This window comes from Sus scrofa, chromosome 9 (assembly GCF_000003025.6).
Source record: "Sus scrofa isolate TJ Tabasco breed Duroc chromosome 9, Sscrofa11.1, whole genome shotgun sequence".
Classification (NCBI taxonomy): Eukaryota; Metazoa; Chordata; class Mammalia; order Artiodactyla; family Suidae; genus Sus; species Sus scrofa.
The window spans coordinates 12708458-12731431 of NC_010451.4; the positions used below are offsets into that span (position 1 = coordinate 12708458).

General features: G+C 44.9%; 1 protein-coding gene across 2 annotated transcripts in view; it reads right to left on the reverse strand.

Annotated features, from left to right (window-relative positions):
* Positions 1–22974, reverse strand: part of GAB2 (GRB2 associated binding protein 2) — a 187766-nt gene that overhangs the window by 44800 nt on the left and 119992 nt on the right. For both annotated transcript variants that reach the window (XR_002335549.1, XM_003129701.4), the window contains exon 2: positions 14868–15168. Coding sequence is in view for 1 of the 2 variants with exons in the window: in XM_003129701.4 (XP_003129749.1) it covers positions 14868–15168 (301 nt within the window). In the remaining variant the exon portion in view is untranslated. The remainder of the gene's footprint in view (positions 1–14867; positions 15169–22974) is intronic.

A 22974-nucleotide genomic window follows, 5' to 3' on the forward strand; every position in this document is an offset into this window, starting at 1 on the left:
AGTGGGGCTCCAGACACCCACTTAAGGGTTTGGGTAAGACTGTGGTCTCTGAGGGGGACTAAAGAGAAGCAGAAGAGGGTCCAGTCCTGGGTGGAATGTGAGACGACAGTCAAGTTAACAGGGATGACTCAAGAATGGGAAGAGTCGGCAAAGTCCCAGGGCTGACCCGAGCTCACGCACAGGATGAGGGTCAGAACTAAGCAGAAAGGATGGGGGATCCCAGAGCCCTGACTGTATGCTGGGGTGCAGGGTGGGCGTCAACTTGAAAGTAGAGTCCAAGGGCCTCTGGCCATGGGTACAGAAGCAGCGGCTAGGAATCAGGTGGCCTTGACAGCAGCAAAACCTCTAGGTCACTCCCATTTTACAGAGGAGTGAAAACACTGCCTCTTTGTTTGTATGTGCACCTTAAAAACCGACACACAGGGCTCACAATTTTTAATTGTGTCAAATATGGAAAAACTATTATTTACTATGACTGTCACTACACACACACACACACACACACACACAAGAACACTTTAACAAATGTGCACATCCATGCAAAGAGAATGTCTGCATGTAGGGAGGTTTTAAAATCTGACTACATTTGGCTTTATGAAAACTGACTCTATCTTCCTCCTGTGTTTCCTTTTTTGTTGTGATTTGAGGCAATTTTTCATAGCTCAGCACTGGTCTGTGGGTGCCTGTTTTGAAGTATCTGCTGCAGACCAGTGTTTCCACGCTGTGCTCCAGCCGTCCCAGGCCACCCTGGGTGAGAAGGAGGGCCGGGCCATCTGCGTCCAGCTCGAGCTTGCCCTGCTGGACTCCATCCCCTGCGATGTTCAAAGCAGCTCCCACTCACCTGTTTCACACACTGTGTTCCGCTTAAGATTTAGTTAACAAGCAATGAAAAAAAATCCAAAGTTTGAAAATCACTAGTCCCCAAACTCCTAGTTTACTGTCGAGACCAAGATTTACACAATGAATCCGTGACAAAATTGAAATTAAAAACCAGGACGGGAGTTCTCGTCGTGGCGCAGTGGTTAACGAATCCGACTAGGAACCATGAGGTTGCGGGTTCGATCCCTGCCCTTGCTCAGTGGGTTAACGATCCGGCGTTGCCGTGAGCTGTGGTGTAGGTTGCAGACGCGGCTCGGATCCCGCGTTGCTGTGGCTCTGGTGTAGGCCGGTGGCTACAGCTCTGATTCAACCCCTAGCCTGGGAATCTCCAACCAGGACGTTGGGAAGTTCCCACAATGGTGCAGTAGGTTAAGAATCACACTGCAGTGGCTCAGGTCACTGCAGAGGTACGGGTTCAATCCCAGGCCCAGCACAGTGGGTTGAAGGATCTGGCATTGCTGTAGCTGTGGCTCTGATTCACTCCCTGGCCTGGAAACTTCCATGCCCCATGGGTGCAGTAAAAAAAAAAAAAAAAAAAAAAAAAAAAAAAAAAAAAAAACCACACCAAAACTCAGAACTTTGACTCCCAATTCAGATTCTAGATAAAGATGAGCATACCCACTGATTCTGCAGAGTTCAGAGTCCTATGTAGAACTCTACATAACGAAGTGGTTTATCAAAACCAACAGCCTCAGGAGTTCCCACTGTAGCTCAGCAGTAACGAAACATAGTATCTAAGAATGCGGATTTAATCCCTGGCCTCGCTCAGTGGGTTAAGGATCTGGTGTTGCCATGAGCTGTGGCATAGGTAGCAGATGTGGCTTGGATCCCAAGTTGCTGTGGCTGCGACATAGGCCGGCAGCTCAATTCAATTCAACCCCTAGCCTGGGAACTTCCATATGCTGCAGGTGCGGCACTAAAAAAACCCCAAAAAACAAGAAAGAAAGAAACAAACAAACAAACAAACGAAACCCAGCTTCAGAGGTTCAAGGTGACCTTACCACTAAATTCAAAGTCCTAATTCTATCTTTAGCAAAAAAATGAGAGTTTCACTGGGCTTTGGAATCTGGTCTGGGACCAATTCAACAATGATTTATTACTTTTCTTCACAGAGATAATAAGAAGCACTCAAAAAACAAAAAAGGGGGAGCATCTTATGGGCTGTTTGGGAGCTATCCAAAGCTTCTGGTCTTGAGGAGCTTCGATGAAACACTCTCATTTCTAACAGCCTGTGGGTTTGGCAGGTAACACTAGACTGAGTCTATGCTGGCTGGCGGCAGGGGGCGGGGGGGTTTGGAGGTGAGGAGGAGTGCCTGGTATACAAGGGAGAGCAGGAAGGAGGATCAAGGCTTAGAATGAAGAGGAGAGGGTCAGGTTTCCTCCTGTCTCCCCTTCCTCCTCCGGAGGGTCTGGACTTTGCTGCAGGGCCTGAGCCTGCTCTAGGATAAAGCCAAAGTGTCTGTGGGGACTTTATGGAGTTCATGTCCCACCTCAAGGCCTACTCTCAGGGTGACCAGACCCAGCTGCAGACAGAAACAACAACAAACCAACAAAAGATCGAGGAGGAAGGTCTGATACTTCAGGGTTATTTTTTTTTTTAAGGCGTGAGGATTTCAGATCTGTTTGGAAACTGGTTTGGATGTTTATTTTCCTCATTGTCTCAGTGGGAAAAGAAGGGTGGGTGATTCAGCCCGCAGCCTCCGCCTCTGGGCTGGGGCCCGGGTCAGGCTCCGCTCTGCTCTTGGCTCCTCAGGGGACCTGTGCCGGCCTGGGGAGAAGCCACGTTATCACCTCCACATTTGCTCTAAGCTTCCAACAAGGGTCCCCCAGAGGAGTCGAGAGATCTGAACTCAGTTAAAAAAAAAGGGTAGTGTAGGGAAGAAAGGAGGAAAAGGCCTCCCAGGAATGAGAGAAAGGCTGAGGTCTCTTTCGTCCCCACCCTCCTCCACTCCCCCCAAACCCTGCTTCTCCTCTGGTTCTTCCACTCATTAGTCAGGGGAGAAGGACCAGGTCACCCGAAGGCACTGGAATGGACCGCCCGGCTCCACCGCAGCCCTCCCCGCTCTCAGAAGTCCAGCTGGAGTAACGGGTCCTGAACTTGAAGGCACCAATCATTCTCTCTGGAGAGGAAGGAGCTGTTTGAAGACCCCGATAACACTTCCCCCAAAGCACTCCTATGGGTATCGTTTGACCCCAGGACTTGGAATAATTCTGCTCTTGAGTTCCCGGGGAAATTCATGAATTACTAGAAGTTCAAATGTTTACAGAATATTTAAGGGAAGGCAGTCTCTCCCCAAATTTTCATACAGAAAAGATGGGGAACAGATAAAGAACAGTTGGTTGGAACTCAGGGACCTTGTCTTTGCATAGAGTTAGTCATGCGACCACTGTGACATTCCTGCCAGGGAGTTTGAGAAGGAAAAAGCTACAATAACAGACAGGATATGGAGGCGGCTCTGGCCTTATTTCAAAATCTTTAAGAATTACAAACAGGGTTCTGGTGACTTAAACTCCCCGAGCTCTACTTCACAGTAGTTGGCTGCTCTGAGACGGATCATGTTATCTTGCTAATTTAGCCCTCAGAGATTAATATTAATGTACAGATAGCACTTGACTTTCCAAATGTTTAGTTCTCAGTGACTTATCAACTTCTCGCTCCTCTTCCTTGCTGGCTATTTTGTGATTTACAAGTTGCCACAGTAAACAGGTCTGTGAAAAGGGGTTCAGATAAATGAGAAGGAGTTAGAGCACTTAGCCCCACGATGGAGCTAAAAGCCTGGGATTCTTGACCTGGCAACACTGCTTTCTGGCAAGGGTAGTGCCTTTAGACCTGAGCTTCCTTGCTTGCCTGTAGGAATAATGCTAGCAGCCCTGTCTATCTTATTTTGTTTCTTTATCCTCAAAGGAGACTGCATAAGTGTTTTGTAGACTGAAAAGTTCTCTAAAAACACAAGATACTTAAATCATATCCTGTTCATCTTGACCTACAGATAGAAAGATCACCGTTTTCACCACAAACGTGACACAGAGAGCTGGGAAACAAGCAGCCACTGCTCACATCGTGCGCCTCTACACTTGCCCAGCTTCCTCCCAAGCCCTCTGCGAGAGAGGGAGCTCCATCTCCACTTTGGATGATAACACCTCAAAGAGATAAGAGGTCCTTATTCAACATTGCAGAGCAAATAAACAGCAGGGCTGGGACTCGAGACCAGCTAGCACACCTTCCAGCATGCACGTGAGAGCGAGCGGCTGCGCAGGCCCTGGACCAGTTACGGAATAGAGGAGAGAGGGTGACAACGGGGAAGAAGAAGCCCTCAGCTCAGAGGACTCAAAGGGCTGAGGGCTTTCCTAACAGAGGATGGCTCCTGAGCCCATGAATAATTCATGCAAGCTCTGTGCTAGGAGCTGCTGCCTTTTCGTGTGTGGTACAGCGGGTCAGGGACAGCTGCCCACAACTGGGCCACAAATGCGAGCACTTGGACCCGGCTGCTCGGAAACACAGCTCAGGGCAGCTTTCTGCTCCCTGCCCCGGAGGACAGGAAGGCTATTCTGATCCCCAAAGGAAGATGGGGTTCTCACTGTTGCTTGTGCACGTGTACACACACACATACTCTAAACAAATGAACAACAAGCAGACTCCACACACATGATATGAAACCTTGATATTCATTCTCAGAGTCGCGTTTTCTTTCTGGGCATCATCCCTGGTTTGCCTTTTGGAAAGAGTCCTCTGTCAGGAGGCTTTCCTTTAACCTTATGTCAGTATTCAGACCCAGTGTCCCTCCTGGTCTGGTCTGGATCCTAGACAGGTTTTAGCCTAGGCCTTTCTGGCTGGGATGTGTGAGGAACTGGAGAGTGGCAGCAAAAGGAAGAAGCTGAGGATGGCAAGAAGAATGAAAAAAAGATGCCATCTGCCATAGAAGCTCTTCCAGCTGAAAGTGAGAAACACAAGTTATTTGTTTTTTCTCTTTCTTTTTAAAAAACAGGTCCTATTACAACTCAAAAAATAATAATAATAATAAAGGAGAAAGGAGTATCTGCTTGCGGGAGGTTCCCCATGGGAAGAGATTGTTACAGGACCAACAGCAAGCAGAGAAGAGAACTCACGCTTTTGGGGGATGCCTTTATGTCGAACACAATGTTCCTTTGGGAGACAGGAAACTCGAGGGGCTGCCGGAGTCAAGGTCTGTGTTGATGAACCCACACAGAAGCAGAACCACTGGGTTAGATAAGGACTTTCTCTCTATCTGAAGGAAGAAAACTGAAACCTCATCAAGGGACTTGTTCACACTCTTCCAGAGTTACCCGAGCTCAGGCATCCTCGCCCCCAGCCTATGGATTCACCGACAGATCCTGATGCCTGGATTAGAGCTCTAGAAGTCACTAAATTCTTGGAAGAGTTCTGCCCAAGGATTCGGAGTCATAGGAGGTGGTGAGGAGGGAAACCTGAGCCACTTACAGGACCTGAGTGGATGGGGTGAAGGAGAACTTCCAATATCACACAAGGTGTCCACAGGTGCAAAAATAGCCGGGCTTGGTTTCTGGCAGATGGTCCTCTTCCAGGAGGACTGGGACAGAGAGAGAGCATACTATAAAGCAAAGGCAGGAGTTCCCGTCATGGCTCAGTGGTTAACGAATCCGACTAGGAACCATGAGGTTGTGGGTTCGATCCTTGGCCTTGCTCAGTGGATTAAGGATCTGGCATTGCCGTGAGCTGTGGTGTAGGTTGCAGACGAGGCTCGGATCCCAGGAGCGGCCCAAGAAACGGCAAAAAGACAAAAAAAAAAAAAGAAGCCCAGCCCTGTCATTTTCTTTTTGGTCTTTTGTCTTTTTTTTTTTTTTTTTGTTGTTGTTGTTGTTGTTGCTATTTCTTGGGCCGCTCCCGCGGCATATGGAGATTCCCAGGCTAGGGGTCTAATCAAAGCTGTAGCCACCAGCCTACGCCAGAGCCACAGCAACGCGGGACCTGAGCGTCTGCAACCTACACCACAGCTCACGGCAACGCCGGATCCTTAACCCACTGAGCAAGGGCAGGGACCGAACCCGCAACCTCATGGTTCCTAGTCGGATTCGTTAACCACTGCGCCATGACGGGAACTCCTCCAGCCCTGTCATTTTCTAGCTGTGACCTCGAATCGACATTGTTGTCATCTCAAAGGATTACTGAGAACTTTCAGTGGGGGAATGAGCAGAAAGTCCCTACTTTGCATGGTGTGGATGCTCCACACAGAGCTCTCATTCTTCCACGGCCACTGAGGGTTGGGACGCTAGTAGAGGACCCGCCTCCCATGAGACAGGTGCCAACGCTCACACCCGCGTGACTGGCTTGTCCTCAACAGGCCCAGCTCAGGGAGAGCAGCGCTGTACGAAGGGAGAGTTCTGGGCTGCCCGGGGCTGGATAGCCACCCAGCCAAGGCAGAGACGAGCTCTCGTCCCTGGAGTGCTAGGCAAGGAACAAACAGGACTCTGCTTGCTTATTAGAAAAAACATAGAAACACAGTTGATAAAAGTGATTAAATGAAATAAACAACTTAAGCGCCAAGTAGATAGTCAAATGTTAACTTCTTTCCCACTTTTCCTCAGATCCTGACTCTCAGGTAAAAGAAACAGACTTGGGCGATTAGTAAATCAACTGAGGGCTGTATAGATATCATACACTTCAAAGAATGCTTCTAAATTAAAATATAACCCATTATTTGGCTGAATTTTATAACATCACCGATTCTCCTATCAAAGGGAAGAAAAGCCTATTGTTTTCATCAGAAAGCTCTCACAAAGAATCCTAACCCTCTATCATAGACAACTAATACCTTTGCTCTGGTAATTAAGCCACGAGACATCTAATAAAATCCTCCCTTAAAAAAAGACGTTGGAGGTTAAAGGGAATGCATTACTTAATAGACAAAGCTGTTGAAAAATACTGACTTGATCATTTGTCACCCTCTTAATACTTCCCCCTCCTTGTCTTCCCTCCCTGAGCTGGTGGTGCATGGGCTGGTGCCTCCATCCGGGGCGATGCCTCGGTGATAGCACTTCCCTGGGACTGGCTGGTGCTATGTCTGTCCCCTCCACTAGACGATGACATCTGAGGGCTGGAACTCTAGTGTTTGCCTGGGTAGCATGCAGCCTTACTAATTACGACAGGGACTGCCCGAGACTAAGTCTCCATAAAGGTGTGCTGAAGGAATGAGTGAATGAACAACGTTTGAAGCAACAAATGAATCCACTGACCAAAGAAAGCAAGCCCAGATAATGTAGTTTTATATATCTGTTTTTGAATTGTACTTAAATTTTTTCCCCCCACTTTTTAGGGCCACACCCACAGCATATGGAAGTTCTCAGGCTAGGGGTCGAATTGGAGCTAGAGCTGCCAGCCTACACCACAGCCACACCAATCTGAGCCGTGTCTGTGACCTACACCACAGCTCATGGCAACACTGGATCCTTAACCCGCTGAGCGAGGCCAGGGATCAAACTTGAAACCTCTTGGTTCCTAGTTGGATTTGTTTCCGCTGTGCCACAACGGGAACTCCTGAATTGTACTTAAATTCTATATAGTGAAAGTAAGGATTCAGACAATAACTATTTTTTACATAATGTGATTTTTTTTTAAAAAGATATTTGCACCAAGTAATTTTTGCTACCACTCAAGGATATGTTTTTCTTGATAGTGACATCTCCAAGAAAACCCCACAAGGAAATAATTCATTTAAAAGCAATTTGCTTCCTGCTTGCTTTCCCCCTCAATTTAGTCTATTTCCAAAAAAAGCTGAAGTATTCCTTGGACATATTTCTCACATTTATGAAAGCTTTGAGACTAGGGGGTCTATGGGCTTTTTTCTCCTGCTTTTTTTCCTTTCTTACTTTCTCCCCCCCTTTTTTATTTTTCTTTTTTTTTTTTTTTTTTGTTCTTTTTTGGCCTGAGCATTTTATTTCTTTAGCAGAAACAAAATAAAATGAAAAACCAAAACAAAATACATACAGCCTATAACAATAAAGATTTGGGGAAAACAGAAAATTCCACATGGGAAGCAAAGATTTTTCAGAAGAACTTAGGAGTAAAATGGGGGCTCATAATCCTTCCTTAAGGAAGATCACAGAATTCCTAGGGCAGGACATCTAGTCCAGGCACAATCGGCCATTTGACTTGCAGAACCCAGTACAAAGTGAATATGTGGACCATTTGTTCAAAAACTAAGAACCTTCAACACAAATAAACGGAAAGATATCTTGTGTTCATGGATTTGAAAAGTTCACGTTGTTAAAATGTCCATATTGCCACAAACCATCTATGGATTCAGTCCAATCCCTATCAAAATTCCAATGGCATTTTTTTTTTCAGCAAGAGAAAAAAAATCATAAAATTCAAATGGAATCACAAAAGATCTCAAATAGCCAAAGCAATCTGGAGAAAGAAAATAAAGGTGGATGGATCACACTTCTTTTTTTTTTTTTTTTTTGCCATTTCTTGGGCTGCTCCCATGGCATATGGAGGTTCCCAGGCTAGGGGTCTAATCGCAGCTGTTGCTGCCGGCCTACACCACAGCCAGATCCAACACCAGATCCAAGCCCAAGCCGCATATGTGACCTATGCCACAGCTCACGGCAACGCCGGATCCTTAACCCACTGAGCAAGGGCAGGGATCAAACCCACAACCTCATGGTTCCTAGTCAGATCCGCTAACCACTGAGCCACGACGGGAACTCCTGGATCACACTTCTTGATGGCAAAATATATTACAAAGCTACAGGTATCAAAACACTATGGCATTGGCACAAAAACAGATCCACAGACTAATGGAACAACATAGAGAGCCTCAATATATGGGCAACATTTGACAAGGGATCCAAAAATATTCAATGGATAAAAATCTCTTCATAAATGGTGTTGGGAAAACTGGATATTCACATGCAAAAGAATGAAATTGGAACCCTATCTTACACAATGCACAAAAATTAACTAGAAATGCATTAAAGACTTAAATGTAAGGCCTGAAACCATAATAATCCTAAAAGAAAACACAGAGGAAAAGGTTCTTTGACATTGGTCTAGGCAATGACTTTTTTGGATATGACACCAAAAGCATAAGCAAGAAAAACAAAAATAAACACATGAGACTACATTAAAATAAAAGGTTTCTGGAGAGCAATCAACAAAATGAAAAGGCAATTTAAGGAGTGGGAGAAAATATCTGCAAACCTCATATCCTCAGTAAAGTGGTAATATCCAAAATACATGAGGAACTCATAAAACTGCACAGCAAAAAATCAAATAACTCTATTTTAAAAAGGGCAAAGGTCAGTTTGCAGTACAGCAGAAACTGAGAGAACATTGTAAATCAACTCTAATTTAAAAAAAGGGAACAAAAGGGGCAAAGGATCTGAACAGACATTTTTCCAAGAAGATATTCAAATGGTCAATAGGTAACTGAAAATGTGGTCATCATTAAACATCAGGGAAATGCAAATCAAATCAAAACCACAATGAGGTATCACATCATATATGCTAAGTGGCTATTATCAAAAAGAAAGAGGTAAGTGTGAGCACGGATGTGGAGAAAAGAGAACCTGTGCGCACTGTTGGGAATACCAACTGGTACAGCTACTATGCAAAGCAGTATGGAGGTTACTCAAAAAAGTGAAAATAGAACTACCCTATGATCCAGCAATTTCACTTCTGGGTATATACCCAAAGGACTGAAATCACCATCCAGAAGAGATACATGCCTGCTCAGGTTCCCTGCAGCATTAGTTACAATAACCACAATATGGAAACAACCTAAATGTCCACTGAAGAATGAATGGATAAAGAAAATGTGATTAAAACATATATTTAAAATTCAGCCATAAAAAAAGAAGGTAATCATACCATTTGTGACAACATGGATGAACCAGGAGGCCAGTACGCTAAGTAAAGTAAGTCAGACAGAGAAAAACAAACCAAACTCAAAGAAGCAGAGAATAGACAGGCACTTTCCAGGGGTGGGGGTGGGGTGGGAGAAATGGGTGAAGGTCAAAGGGTACGAACTCCCAGTTATAAAATGAGTTAAGTCCTAGGGATGTAACATATAGCATGGTGACTATAGGTAACAAGATTGCAACAAATGTATATTTGAAAGTTGCTAAGAGAGTAGATCTTAAAACTTATCAGGCATATACACAAATGGTAATTTAAAAAATTAAGAACTTCAAGACGGCAGTAATAGAGTGTTAAACCAAGTGGGGTTAAGCCTGGGGCCCTGTGATAATGCACAAGTCACATGTCCATAAAGCTGGCCCTAACTCCAAGGGGGTCCCAAATCTGGCTGGTTATCAGAATCAACTGAGGAACTTAAAAAAGACAACACAGATAAAATTTACATGCCATCAATGCCATCATTTTAAAATGTAAAATTCAGTAGCTTTTAGTATATTCACAAAATTATACAACCATCACCACCATCTAATTTTAGAACATTTTTATCACCCAAAACAAAGTCTATACTCATTAACATTCATTCCGCATGCCCCCACTCTCTCTCTCTTTCTCCCTTGCTCTTGCTCTTTTTTTTTTTTTTTCTTTTTTGCTTTTTAGGGCCACACCCATGGCATATGGAAGTTCCCAGGCTAGGGGTTGAATTGGAGCTGCAGCTGCCAGCCTACATCACAGCAACGCATTGGGATCCAAGCCACATCTGCGACCTATACCAGAGTTCACGGTAATGCCAGCTCCCCAAACCAGGAGCAAGGCCAGAGATCAAACTCGAATCCTCATGGATATTAGTCGGATTCGTTTCCGCTTTGCCACAGCAGAAACTCCCCCATGCCCCTACTCTCAACCAGCAATCTACCTCCTATCTCTGGATTTGCCTATTCTGGACATTTCAGAAAAATGTAATTATAAGCTATGGAATTCTCTGTGTCTTCTTTCATTTAGCATAATGTCTCAAAGGTTCAACCATGCTGTAAAGCATATCAACATTTCATTCCTTTTTATGGCTGAATAATACACACACACACATACACACACGCTGTATCTTGTTTATTCATTAATGGACTTTTGGATTGTGTCCACATTTTGGTTATTATGAATAATGCTGCTATGAACTTCTGTGTATAAATGTTTGTGTGTATAACGATTATGGAAAACAGTATGGAAGTACCTCAGAAAACTAAATACAGAACTACCATATGATTCAGCAATCCCACTCCTGTGCATATATCTGGACAAACCTTCATTGAAAAAGATACACGCACCCCTGTGTTCACTGTAGCACTATACACAATAGCCAAGATATGGAAACAACCTAAATGTCCATCAATAGATGAATGGATTAATAAGATGTAGTATATATACACAATGGAATACTACTCAGCCATAAAAAGAACAAAATAAAGCCATTTGTAGCAATATGGATGGAACTAGAGACTCTCACACTAAGTGATGTAAGTTAGAAAGAAAGACAAATACCATATGATATCATTTGTGTCTGGAATCTAATATATGGCACAAATGAACCTACCTACAGAAAAGAAACTCATGGACTTTAGAACAGACTTGCGGTTGCCAAGGGGGAGAGAGAGGGAGTGGGATGGACTGGGAGTTTGGGGTTAGCAGATGCAAACTATTGCATTTGGCCTGGATAAGCAATGAGATCCTGCTGTACAGCACAGGGAACTATATCTAGTCACGTGTGATGGAACCTGATGAAGGATAATGTGAGAAAAAGAGTGTCGCTTTGCTGTACAGAAGAAATGGACAGAACACTATACATTAACTGTAATAGAAAAAATAAACATCTTAAAAATTTGGTGTGTGTGAACATGTGCTTTCATTTCTCTTGTGTCTAGGAGGGGAGGTGCTGGGTTACAGGTTTAGCTTTTTGAAAAATTGCCATTTTCTGCAATAGCTATACCTCTTTACATTTCTACCAGCAATCTATGAGGTGGGGTGTGTGAGCGATGTATGTTTCTCCACATCCTTGCCAGCACTTGCCATTGTCCATATTGTGATTCCAGCCATCCTAGCGGGTAGGAAGTAGTATCTCACTGTGGATTTTTTTTGCATTTCCCCAATGATTAGCGATGTTCAACATCTTTTTATGGGCTTATTGGTCATTTATCTTCTTTAGAGAAATGTCTATTCAGATCCTTTCCCCATTTTATTTTATTTATTTATTTATTTATTTTTGTCTTTTTGCCATTTTCTTGGGCCACTCTCACGGTATATGGAGGTTCCCAGGCTAGGGGTCGAATTGGAGCTGTAGCCACCAGCCTACGCCAGAGCCACAGCAACGCGGGATCCGAGCCGCGTCTGCAACCTACACCACAGCTCACGGCAATGCCAGATCGTTAACCCACTGAGCAAGGGCAGGGACCGAACCCGCAACCTCATGGTTCCTAGTCGGGTTCGTTAACCACTGTGCCACGACGGGAACTCCCCTTTCCCCATTTTAAACAAAGTTGTCTTTTGTTGTTGTTATTGAGTTGCTAGATTTTTATATTCTAGACACTAGACTCTGTGAAGATATAACTTGGAAATAATTTCTTCCATTCTGTAGAAGGAGCTTCTTAAAACTACTGATTCCTCAGCCCTCAGCCAGATCTAGTGAATCACTACCTATACATTAAAGGTTAATAGTTTTTAGGGTGATTCTGATGACCCATCAGGAATGAATAATCCCGTCCAGGGCTTCTCAAATTTTAACATGCTTGCAGATCACCTAGGGATCTTAATAAAATGTGGATTCTGAGGGAAATAGAAAATTACCATTAGAATACCACAATAGTAACTGTTGCCAACATGATCCACTGATGAACGCTAAAATTAGTGGACAAAGGTTGAAGGAGAAATCGAATATGTGCACATAATTGAAATATTTCCTCCAAAGTGTTAATTACAAAAGCAAAGATAATGGCTTTACAGTGGTAGAAGCTGGCACATTACCACCCTAACCTACTGATCAAGGTTAACGTGACCAGTACGAAGACATATTGACATCATGCGCTCCCTGATACAAGATGCAGAGAAAGGCCTATCACCTCTGCGGGAGTCTCCCCCAAACCCATAACTCAATCGAATCATGAGAAAACATCAGACAAATCCAAATGGAGGGACGCTCTATAAAATGCCTAACCCGTATGCTTTAAGAGTGCCAAAGTCAACCAAGATGAGACAGACGGAGGAACTGCTGTCACAACCTGGAGGAGACCTGGAGTCATAACCACCAACTCTAATATCCCATCCTGGACGGAACTCTGAACAAACCAGACACCGGTGAAAAACAGGTGAAATCTCAACACTCTGTAGTTAGCAGGACTGGAATAATCCATGTCAACTGCTCACTTCTGACATCTGCACTCTGGTGAAGTTAGATGTTAACATTGGGAAAAGCAGAGGGAGAAGCTATGTGGGAACGTGCTATATACAATTTCTGCAACGCTTCTGTGAATCTAACATGACTTCAGAAGAAAGTTTTCCAAGTGTGCAGATTCTGATTCTGTAAGCCTGAGTGGACGTCTTCTGCCTTGCTAACAAGTTCCTAGGAGCGGTGGGTGTTGCTGGTCCACAAACCCCACTCTGAGGTGTGGGAGCCTACATCAGTGGTTCTGGATCTTAACTGAATCGGAATCAGCTGGCGTGTTGGTTAAAACACAGCCTGCTGGCCCCACCCTCAGTTTCTGATTCAGTAAGTCTGGGGTGGGGCCCAAGACTTTGAATTTCTAACCAGTTCCCAGATGAGGGTGATGTTGCTGGGAAGGGTTTGTATGTTTTTAAAGGGTTGTTAAAAAACTTAAAAAACAGGACTATGCAACAGAGACTGTATGCGGCCTTCAAAGTTACAGGAAATGGATGCTGAGCCCCCGGACTCTTACGACTCAGAATGAAGCTTTTTTTTTTTTTTTTTTTAAAGGGCTGCACCCAGGCTAGGGGTCAAACCAGAGCTGCAGCTGCCGGTCTACTCCACAGCCACAACAACCAGAGATCCCAAGCCGGGTCTGTGACCTACACCACAGCCTTCAGCAACGTTAGATCCTTAACCCACTGAATGAGGCCAGGGATCAAACCCACGTCCTCATGGAAACTAGACGGGTTCGTTACCGCTAAGTCACAACGGGAACTCCCAGAATAAAGCTTTTAAATACCTAGGTCCCACTCCTGAGATTCTTAGTTAACTGATTTCCTGTGGGTCCTCAGCACGAACATTTAAAATATGCTCCTCTTTGATTCTGATGTGTAACCAGGTTTAAGAACTACTAATTTAGGCTCTCCACCTTTCTCTAAAAAAACACCGCTCTTCAATCATCCCAGAGTTGGAGATGAGCTCAAACAAATATCAAAGAGCATTTCTGCAATTTAAAACTCATTTCAAAACACTGAGTTACTCTTTTTGTGAAGGAAGGTTAACAAAATCCAAACATAAATCACTATTTCCCCCTCTTGCCTGTCCCCTCCCAAGTGAACAGAATGAGCAATGGATGATACATCAAGAATAATCACAAAAGCTCCCAAACCACCCCATCACCAATTTAAAAAAAAAAAAAAAAAAAAAAAAAAAAAAAAGGCAAGTGTAACTGCTCAGGATGGTCTGAAGTTGATGGGTTAGCACAGACAGAGATGGATCAGAGAAGGGATTCAGGAGCCAGCTGCCCTCTGGGTGCAGAGCGCAGAGCGCTAGCGGGCTGAGGGAAGTGGGGGCAGGCGCAGGCCTGAGCACCGGGGTGGTGTGGAGGAACCCCGAGAAAACACCACCAAGCGCTGTGAGCTCCATCACAACCCAGCCTACCTGCATTTCCGACCTGAGCATAATGCGGGCCAGGGGGCCCTCTAATATTTGGCCAACCCCTTCACCTCTTGCCCCTTTGCCTGTTAATCCTCTGCCCCAGAGGAGAGCCTTTAGTTCCAGCCTGCTCTCCCCGCTCAAGGAATCCAAAGGCCTTCCTCTTAGCCCCAACCGCCCAGCCTCTCCCAGGAAGCCCCTGAGAAAGGTGCGTGTTTGCCCCCGTACCTGTGCTCTCCTCAGCCTGGTTGAAGCCGCAGATCTGGCAGATGCTCTGGACCCACTTATTCATGTCCTCCTCTGTCTCGGCCACCAGGTAGAAGGTGCGCTCACTGGTCTTGATGTCGAACACAAAACTATCCTGCAGCTCCTTCTTGTTGAAGGTCAGGCCTGCGTCCACCTGCTCGCAGAAGTTCAGGTTGATGATCCGCAAGGGCTTCTTGGAGTGGTCATTCTTGTAGTATTCCAGAACATCTGGGTCCCCGCTCATCCGGCCACTCCGCAGGATAAACCAGCGTTTCTTCCAGGCCTGAACAGGAAGGAGTAAGAAGAGGGGGGGACGCTCATTAGTGACCTCAAAGCTTTTCACAGGTTCTCAGGTATCACTAGGTTGGGGATGGGGACTGCTGCTCCTGCGGGCTGAATATGGCCTCTCTTTCCCCTTCATTTTCCCCTAGCATTTCAAAGTCGGAGAATGACTGTAGATTGCATGTTAGTGCAGCATTTCACTATGGAAACAAGGTCTTATCACTATGAAATGAGATGGGCATTCCCCCTTTTTAGATCACCAAGTCAGATAAGGACTAAAACACTTCAGAGCAATTATTTCATTAGGCTAGGACTTTTAGAAAGGGTGGAACTTGCAAAGCCGTAACATGTCCATTAATGAATATAGTCCCCCACTAAGACACGGTGTGTTGAAGCTACAATGTCACACACCGCAAGTAACAGAGAAACAAATGTCTTTATCTTTTTTGCTTTTTAGGGCCATATCCAAGGCATATGGAGGTTTCTAGGCTAGGGGTCCAATGGGAGCTACAGCTGCTGGTCTATGCCAGAGCCACAGCAACGTGGGATCCAAGCCATGTCTGCAACGCACACCACAGCTCACAGCAACACCAAATCCTTAACCCAATGAGCGAGGCCAGGGATCGAACCCGCATCCTCATGGATCCTTGTCAGGTTCATTAACCACTGAGCCATGAAGGGAACACCAAGAAACAAATTTCCTAACACTCAGTACATTCTGCTTTTTACCAATTTATGATGCCTTGGAAGAATCAAATAGAAAGCCTTCTAAAATTCAGGAGCGCCTAACTTCAGGACTCCCCCCCACCCCCACCCCCCATCTTGTTCCCTAATACTTATAACAGAGGCCTGCACATCCTAAGCATTCAACACATATTACTGAATGAATAACCTTCTTATATCATTGGATACTACAGAATTTAACACCTGATTACATATTCCCTCATGTTGTCTTCCACATCCTGTCTCTTCAACGAGACTGAATAACCTGTAGGCAGATGCAACACAAAGTGGTAAAAAGACATGCCATGTAAGAGAGAGCCTTGGGTTGAGTGTCTGCTTTACCACTGACTTGTAAATGACTTAATCTAAAAATCACACTTCTGGAGTTCCCGTCCTGGCGCAGTGGTTAACGAATCCGACTAGGAACCATGAGGTTGCGGGTTCGGTCCCTGCCCTTGCTCAGTGGGTTAACGATCCGGCGTTGCCGTGAGCTGTGGTGTAGGCTGCAGACTCGGCTTGGATCCCGCGTTGCTGTGGCTCTGGCGTAGGCCGGTGGCTACAGCTCCGATTCAACCCCTAGCCTGGGAACCTCCATATGCCGCGGGAGCGGCCCAAGAAATAGCAACAACAACAACAACAAAAGACAAAAAGACAAAAGACAAAAAAAAATTAAAAAAAAAAAATCACACTTCTTTGGATCTACAGAATGAGAATCACACCACCTGCCTTCCTACCTACCTCATAGGGTTTTTATCATGCAAACACACACACACAAGCAGCACAAGTGCAAAGGATCGGATTGTCATTACTACTCTTTAGTTGCCTCTGGGACCTCTTTTCCACTACTCCTGCCACGCTGCACTCTCCCCTTCTAGTCCTGTCCTCACTTCCTTGCTACTCAACTTGCTGCTGTGATCCATCACAACCATCACTTCCTTGCTTCCTTCTGCGTTCCTCTCATTTATCCGGGAAACCACAACCCCGGGCTAAGTCTAATGGTTTACCTCCTCTGCTGGTTCCCGCTCAGCTGTGTGTAGCTGGAGAAAGTCATGCAATTGTGCTGGGGCTCTCACTTTAAGTTCAAGTGAGCCCTCATGCTGCCCACAGTCCTGCCACATTTACCTCATGCATGATTTTCTCTTGCTCTTTGGCAGCAGTCTTCGAAATTCTCTCTCTTGAAACCCCCAGCACCTCCACTCTTTGATAAGACAAAGTATGAGAAAGCAACAGCGAATGTACACATGCTCCACGCTCCACCACCAAAGGTACCCACCTGCCGGCCTCTGTAGCTGAGCAATCTGTTACAGGGAGCATGGGCCGTTTGTCCAGTCCAGGGCCACCCTCCTTCCACTTGAGCATCCCCTCTCACCCCCCTGGGGACATCACTTTATCTCTGGAATCACTGCATTTCCTCCCCCTACTAGGAGTATTCTCATCAGGACACCAACTTCTCCATCTCAGAAATAAATAAATAAATAAATAAATAAATAAATGCCATGGAGTTCCCACTGTGGCACAGTGGAAACGAATCTGACTGGGAACCTTGAGGTTGCGGGTTTGATCCCTGGCCCCACTCAGTGGGTTAAGGATCCAGCATTGCCGTGAGCTGTGGTGTAGGTCGCAGATGCGGCTCAGATCTGGCATTAGCACAGGCCAGCAGCAACAGCTCTGATTCGACCCCTAGCCTGGGAACCTCCGTGTGCTATGGGTGCGGTCCTAAAAAGACCAAAAAAAAAAAAAAAAAATTACAAGCCTGACTTGATCCCCTTCCAACTGTGGCCCAGTTTTCTGCTCCTCTTTATAAGTAAAAGCTCAAAGACTTTTCCACGATAGTAGTCTTTGTTCCTCTCCTCTTGTTTTTGGAAGCAATCTAATTAGGCTGCCCCTCCCCCGACACACACACACTAAAATAACTCAACAGAGCTCTTAGAGACTTCCATGCTGCTAAAGCAACTTTTGGATTTCACTTGATCTCTCAGCAACATCTGATAACAGTTTATTATTCCACCCTTTCTGAAGCACTTTCTTCTCTGGCATCAGTGCTCGCTCTCAATTTTCCTTCTGTCTCCTTGTCCTCTCTTTTTCAGTCTCCAGTGCTAGTTCCTTGTCATCTCCCTGACCTCTAAATGCTGGAATGCCCCAATGCTCAGTTCTCAGACTTTTACTTTTCTTTTCTTTTTTTTTCTTTTTGGTCTTTTTTTGCCATTTCTTGGGTCACTCTCGCAGCATATGGAGGTTCGCAGGCTAGGGGTCTAATCGGAGCTGTAGCCGCCGGCCTACACCACAGCCACAGCAACGGGGGATCTGAGCGGGGTCTGCGAACTACACCACAGCTCACGGCAACCCCGGATCCTTAACCCACTGAGCAAGGCCAGGGATCAAACCCACAACCTCATGGTTCTTAGTCAGATTCGTTAACCACTGAGCCACGACGGGAACTCCATCAGACTCTTTCTAAATTTTTAAAAAAATTAGAGTTGACTTACAATGTCGTGTCAATTTCTGCTGTACAGCAAAGTGACCCACACATACATATACAATCTTTTTCTTATATCTTTCTCATCTCTTTCTATACCCACTTCCTAAGTTATTTCATTTCATAGCTTTAAAAGCCATCTAATTGCTGTAATCCCCAAATTTATATCTCTAGCCCAGACCCATCTTTTTTTTTTTTTTTTTTTTGGAGGAGGGAGTCATCTTTTCAGGGCTGTACCTGCAGCATATGGAAGTTCCCAGACTAGAGGTTGACTTGGAACTGCCTATACCACAACTATAGCAATGCCAGATCTGAGCCACATCTGTGACCTATGCCACAGCTTGTGGCAACACCAGATCCTTAACCCACTGAGAAAAGCCAGGGATCAAACCCACATCCTCACGAATGCTAGTCAGATTCTTAACCTACTGAGCTGCAACAGGAATTGCAAATTTATCTATTTTTTTGTTGCACTGAGACATATGGAGTTCCCGGGCTAGGGATCAGATCCGAGCCCCGGTTGCAACCTAAGCCGTAGTTGCAGTAATGCCAGATCCTTAATGCATTGAGCCACAATGGGAACTCCCCAGAGCCATCTACTGAACTCCAGAGTCTTACATCCAAGCCTTCACTAATAGACATCTCAAATGTATTGTGCTCGGAAACGAGCACTTGATAACCTCCAAACCTGTCCTTCCCCCAGTCCTTCCCATCTCAGTTAAGAGCAGCTCCAGCCTTCTGGTTGCTCAGACCAAAGATCCTGATGTCACTGTTGACTCTTTTCTTTCCCATTCCACGTCTGACTCAATAGCAAACCCTACAGGTTCAAGGAGTTCAAAATACACCTACGACCTGCTCACTTCTCTGCACCTCCACTGTTATTCATTTGGTTGAGTCCATCATTGTACCATGTTCCTGCTTCTACACTTTCATCCTGCACGCTACTCTCAACACGGAAGCCGATGGAGATCAGAGCATGTCACTTCTCTGCACCAAGGCTCCACTGGCTTTCCATCTCACTTAGGGTCAGACTCAATGTCCTCCCAATGGCCAGTGGGCCTGACTGATATGACAGTTCCCTCATCTCTTCATCTCCTCATCTCTTCATCTCTTCATCTCATCTCTTGCTACTTTCCACCCGGCCTATTCTGCTTTAGCGACACTGGCCACACACTCCTGCCGAAAGGTCTTTGCTCTAGTTGTTCCCGCCGCCTGGAATACTCCTCCCCTAAGATGTTCCCTTCGCTTATTCTTTCCTTCAAGTCCCCATTCAAATGACATACTACTGGACAGGTTGTTTTGAACCATCCAACCCCCACACTCTCTTGCCCCCTCACTCTGCTGTGCTGGTCTCACTAGCACTCACATCACCTAAAATACTACATTTTTGTTGATTCTACCCACCTCCCAGAATGTAAACGCCCATGAGAGCAGAGATTGGTTCTTTGTATCCCAGGCTGCATTTCAGTGTTCAGAATAATGCCTGACACATAGGTGGTTATCACTAAATATACATTAATTAATGAATCACTTCCTTACATGAACTCCTTACAAAATCTAGCAGGTCTTGGGGATATAACTAGTACCTTATAAGCCTTAGACTAAAATGAGGATTCAGGTATAGGATAGAGCTAGGAAAATAAGTATAAGTACTATTTACTTAGAGTCACCTAAAATCTTGCCCAGGCCAGTGCTTACAGAACTCTGTGTGACAGTGGGTGTGCATGAGGCAGGGGCACCAGGTGGGGGCAAGTGTGGGGGCTGCAGGTGCATCTGTTTAAAGTTCTGAGGCTTGTGCTTCAGATGATGTGTCTCCTTCAGTGTTTGTCTCTACAGAAAGAGCTGTCTCCAAATCACTGGTGTGCAGGTGCATGCATGAACACACACACGCAGACACCCTCATAAACAAGACAAAGGTGTTTGCTACAGATAACATCGGAGCCTGTCAGGTTCTGCTTGTAAGAAGTGGTGCAGGCTGATAAACGGCTGCCTATAAAATGCTGATAAATTTATGACAGAGCCGGCAAAGTTGTCCCGTCTAGTCCCAAACGGACATCCCTCTTCTGCTACAACACCTTCTGCTCCAATTTCATGCACGCGTTTTTGGGAAAACCCTACCATTCACAGTGAAGCACAGGCAATTCCAAAGCGTCTAGCTCCAAGGACAACTTCGCCGATCCCTTCGGGTGAAGTGGGCCTCTCCTTCCCCTGACCCCTCCGAACAGTTCTTATAGGCGTTTTACGGCATGTCCTTTTTTACAATGTATCACAGACATTTTGTATTTATTGTTATTTCCCAAGTAGACTATGAACAATAGCTTCTAGCCTTCTTTCGGTCTTCATGGAGGCATTTGCTCTTTGTCACCAAACCATTCTTACCTCTTTGACCTCACCCCTCTCTCTCTCCCTCTCTTCCTTCCTCCTTCCCTCCCTCCTTTCCAGCGTCCCTCCCTTCTTTCTAATAAATATTTAGTGCTTACTATGCTACGGCCATCATTCTAGATGCTAAGGATACAGCATGAATTCTTGGTCTTACAGAACGTACAGATACATACCAAATTACTTACTATTACCCCAATGTGCTACATAATCACATGACTTTTAAGTCTTTGCACAAGCTGATGATTTTTCCTACAATGCCTTTCACCTCACCTCTTATCTGGAACGTTCCCGTGTTCTCTCAGTGCCAGCTTAAGTGTCACTTCTCCTGGAAGGACTTTACTAGCTTCCCAGGCAGAGCGGGTGCTCCTGTCTTCTGTTCCCTTAACAATCTTGTTTTCTTTGGCATTTCTTCCCTCGACTTTGGCATTTCAGTTGCTTATATGCCTTCCTTCCCTTTAAGCTCTGAGCATCTTAAGGTTTGTGTCCTCTGTGGCCAAGAGTGACCTGGCTGAGTGTTCAGCCTGTGTGGGAATTCAGTAAAGCTCCGTTGACTTTTTCTTCATTCAATCAATATGTTCAAACTGATAAATGCAATTTTAAAATGTAAGTAAGCGTTCACAGTAGGCAGGAGGAAAAAAGGACAGCAGGAGGATTAGAGAAAAGAGAGTAAGATAAAGGTATGCTGTGGATTCTCTATGACGTGAGTTCTCCAGCATCTCATTCCCTTCATCCTGAGAAGTGCAGGACCATGTAATAAATATTTATAAAGGAGTCTGGGAGCTTCAGCTTGAAAGTATCCCAGGATATAGAAACAAAAAATGACTGTTGGAGTACTGCCACGTAATGCAAGGATAATATGGGAGCATGAGTTCTAAATGGGTTCTTGGGGGAAAGCTTCCTCAGGACTGTTGTTATGTCTGTCCAAGATCTTCCTACAAAAATTCACTCAAAATCAATCATGGGCTCATAAGTAAAACAGAATTCAGCAAGATATAAAAAGAATTACATACTATGACCAAGTGAGGTTTATTCCAAAGATGTAAAATTAATTCAATATTTAAAAAATCAATCAATGTAATCGATTATGGAATAAGCTAAAGAAGAAAAACACATGGTCCTATCAATCAACGCAGAAAAAAAAAACAAACACAGTTGACACATTTCAATACCCCTTCATGATAAAAACTCTCAAAAAATAGGAAGGGGGGAAATTCCTTAATTTGATAAAGAGCACCAGCCAAAGATGAACACCAATGTCACACTTCACACGGCAAGACTGAACGCCTTCCCCGAGGGTCAGGAACAGGGCAAGGACGTCTGCTCTCACCACGCTTATTCCACACATTGCTAGAAGTTCTAGTCAGTACAATAAAGCAAACAATAAATATAAAAGGATATTTTCTTAAGTGAAATAAGGCAGGCCAAGAAAGACAAACACTGTATCACCCACACGTGGAATCTAAAAAATAAACTAGTGGAGTTCCCCTCGTGGCTCAGCAAATCTGACTAGCATCAATGAGGATGCAGGTTCGATCCCTGGCCTCACTCAGTGGGTTAAGGATCCAGTGTTGCCTTGAGTTGTGGTGTAGGTCTCAGACGTGGCGTGGATCCCCTGTGCCTGTAGCTGTCTGCGACAGCTCCGATTCAACCCCTCGGCTGGGAACCTTCATATGTCGTGGGTGCGGCCCTAAAAAGCAGAACAAATGAACAAACAAAACAAACAAACAAAAGCCACTAGTGAATATAATAGAGGAAACAGACTCACGGATATAGAGAACAAACTAGCGGTTATCAGTGTAGAGAAGGTGCAGGGAGGGGCAAGACGGGGGTAGGGGGTTAAGAGGTACAAGCCACCCTGTATAACATAAACAAGGATACACTGTACCACACAGGGAACAGGGCCAGTATTTCATAATAACGGAGTATCACCTGTAAACATTGTGAATCACTGTTGTATAGCTCTAAACTACATGATAGTGTACGTTAACTACATGGCAATAAAAAAGGCATACAGTCACAAAATACCACACACTGTATGATTCCATTTATATAAAATGTCCAGAACAGGTAAATCCAAGAAACAGAAAGGAGAATAGTATTTTCAGGGAACAGAGAGGACTGCTAATGGGTACAGGGTTTTTTCTTGGGGTTGATGAATATCTTGGTTGATAGGTATATAAATTCTATGGATAGACTAAAAAATATTGAGTTGTACACTTTAAATGA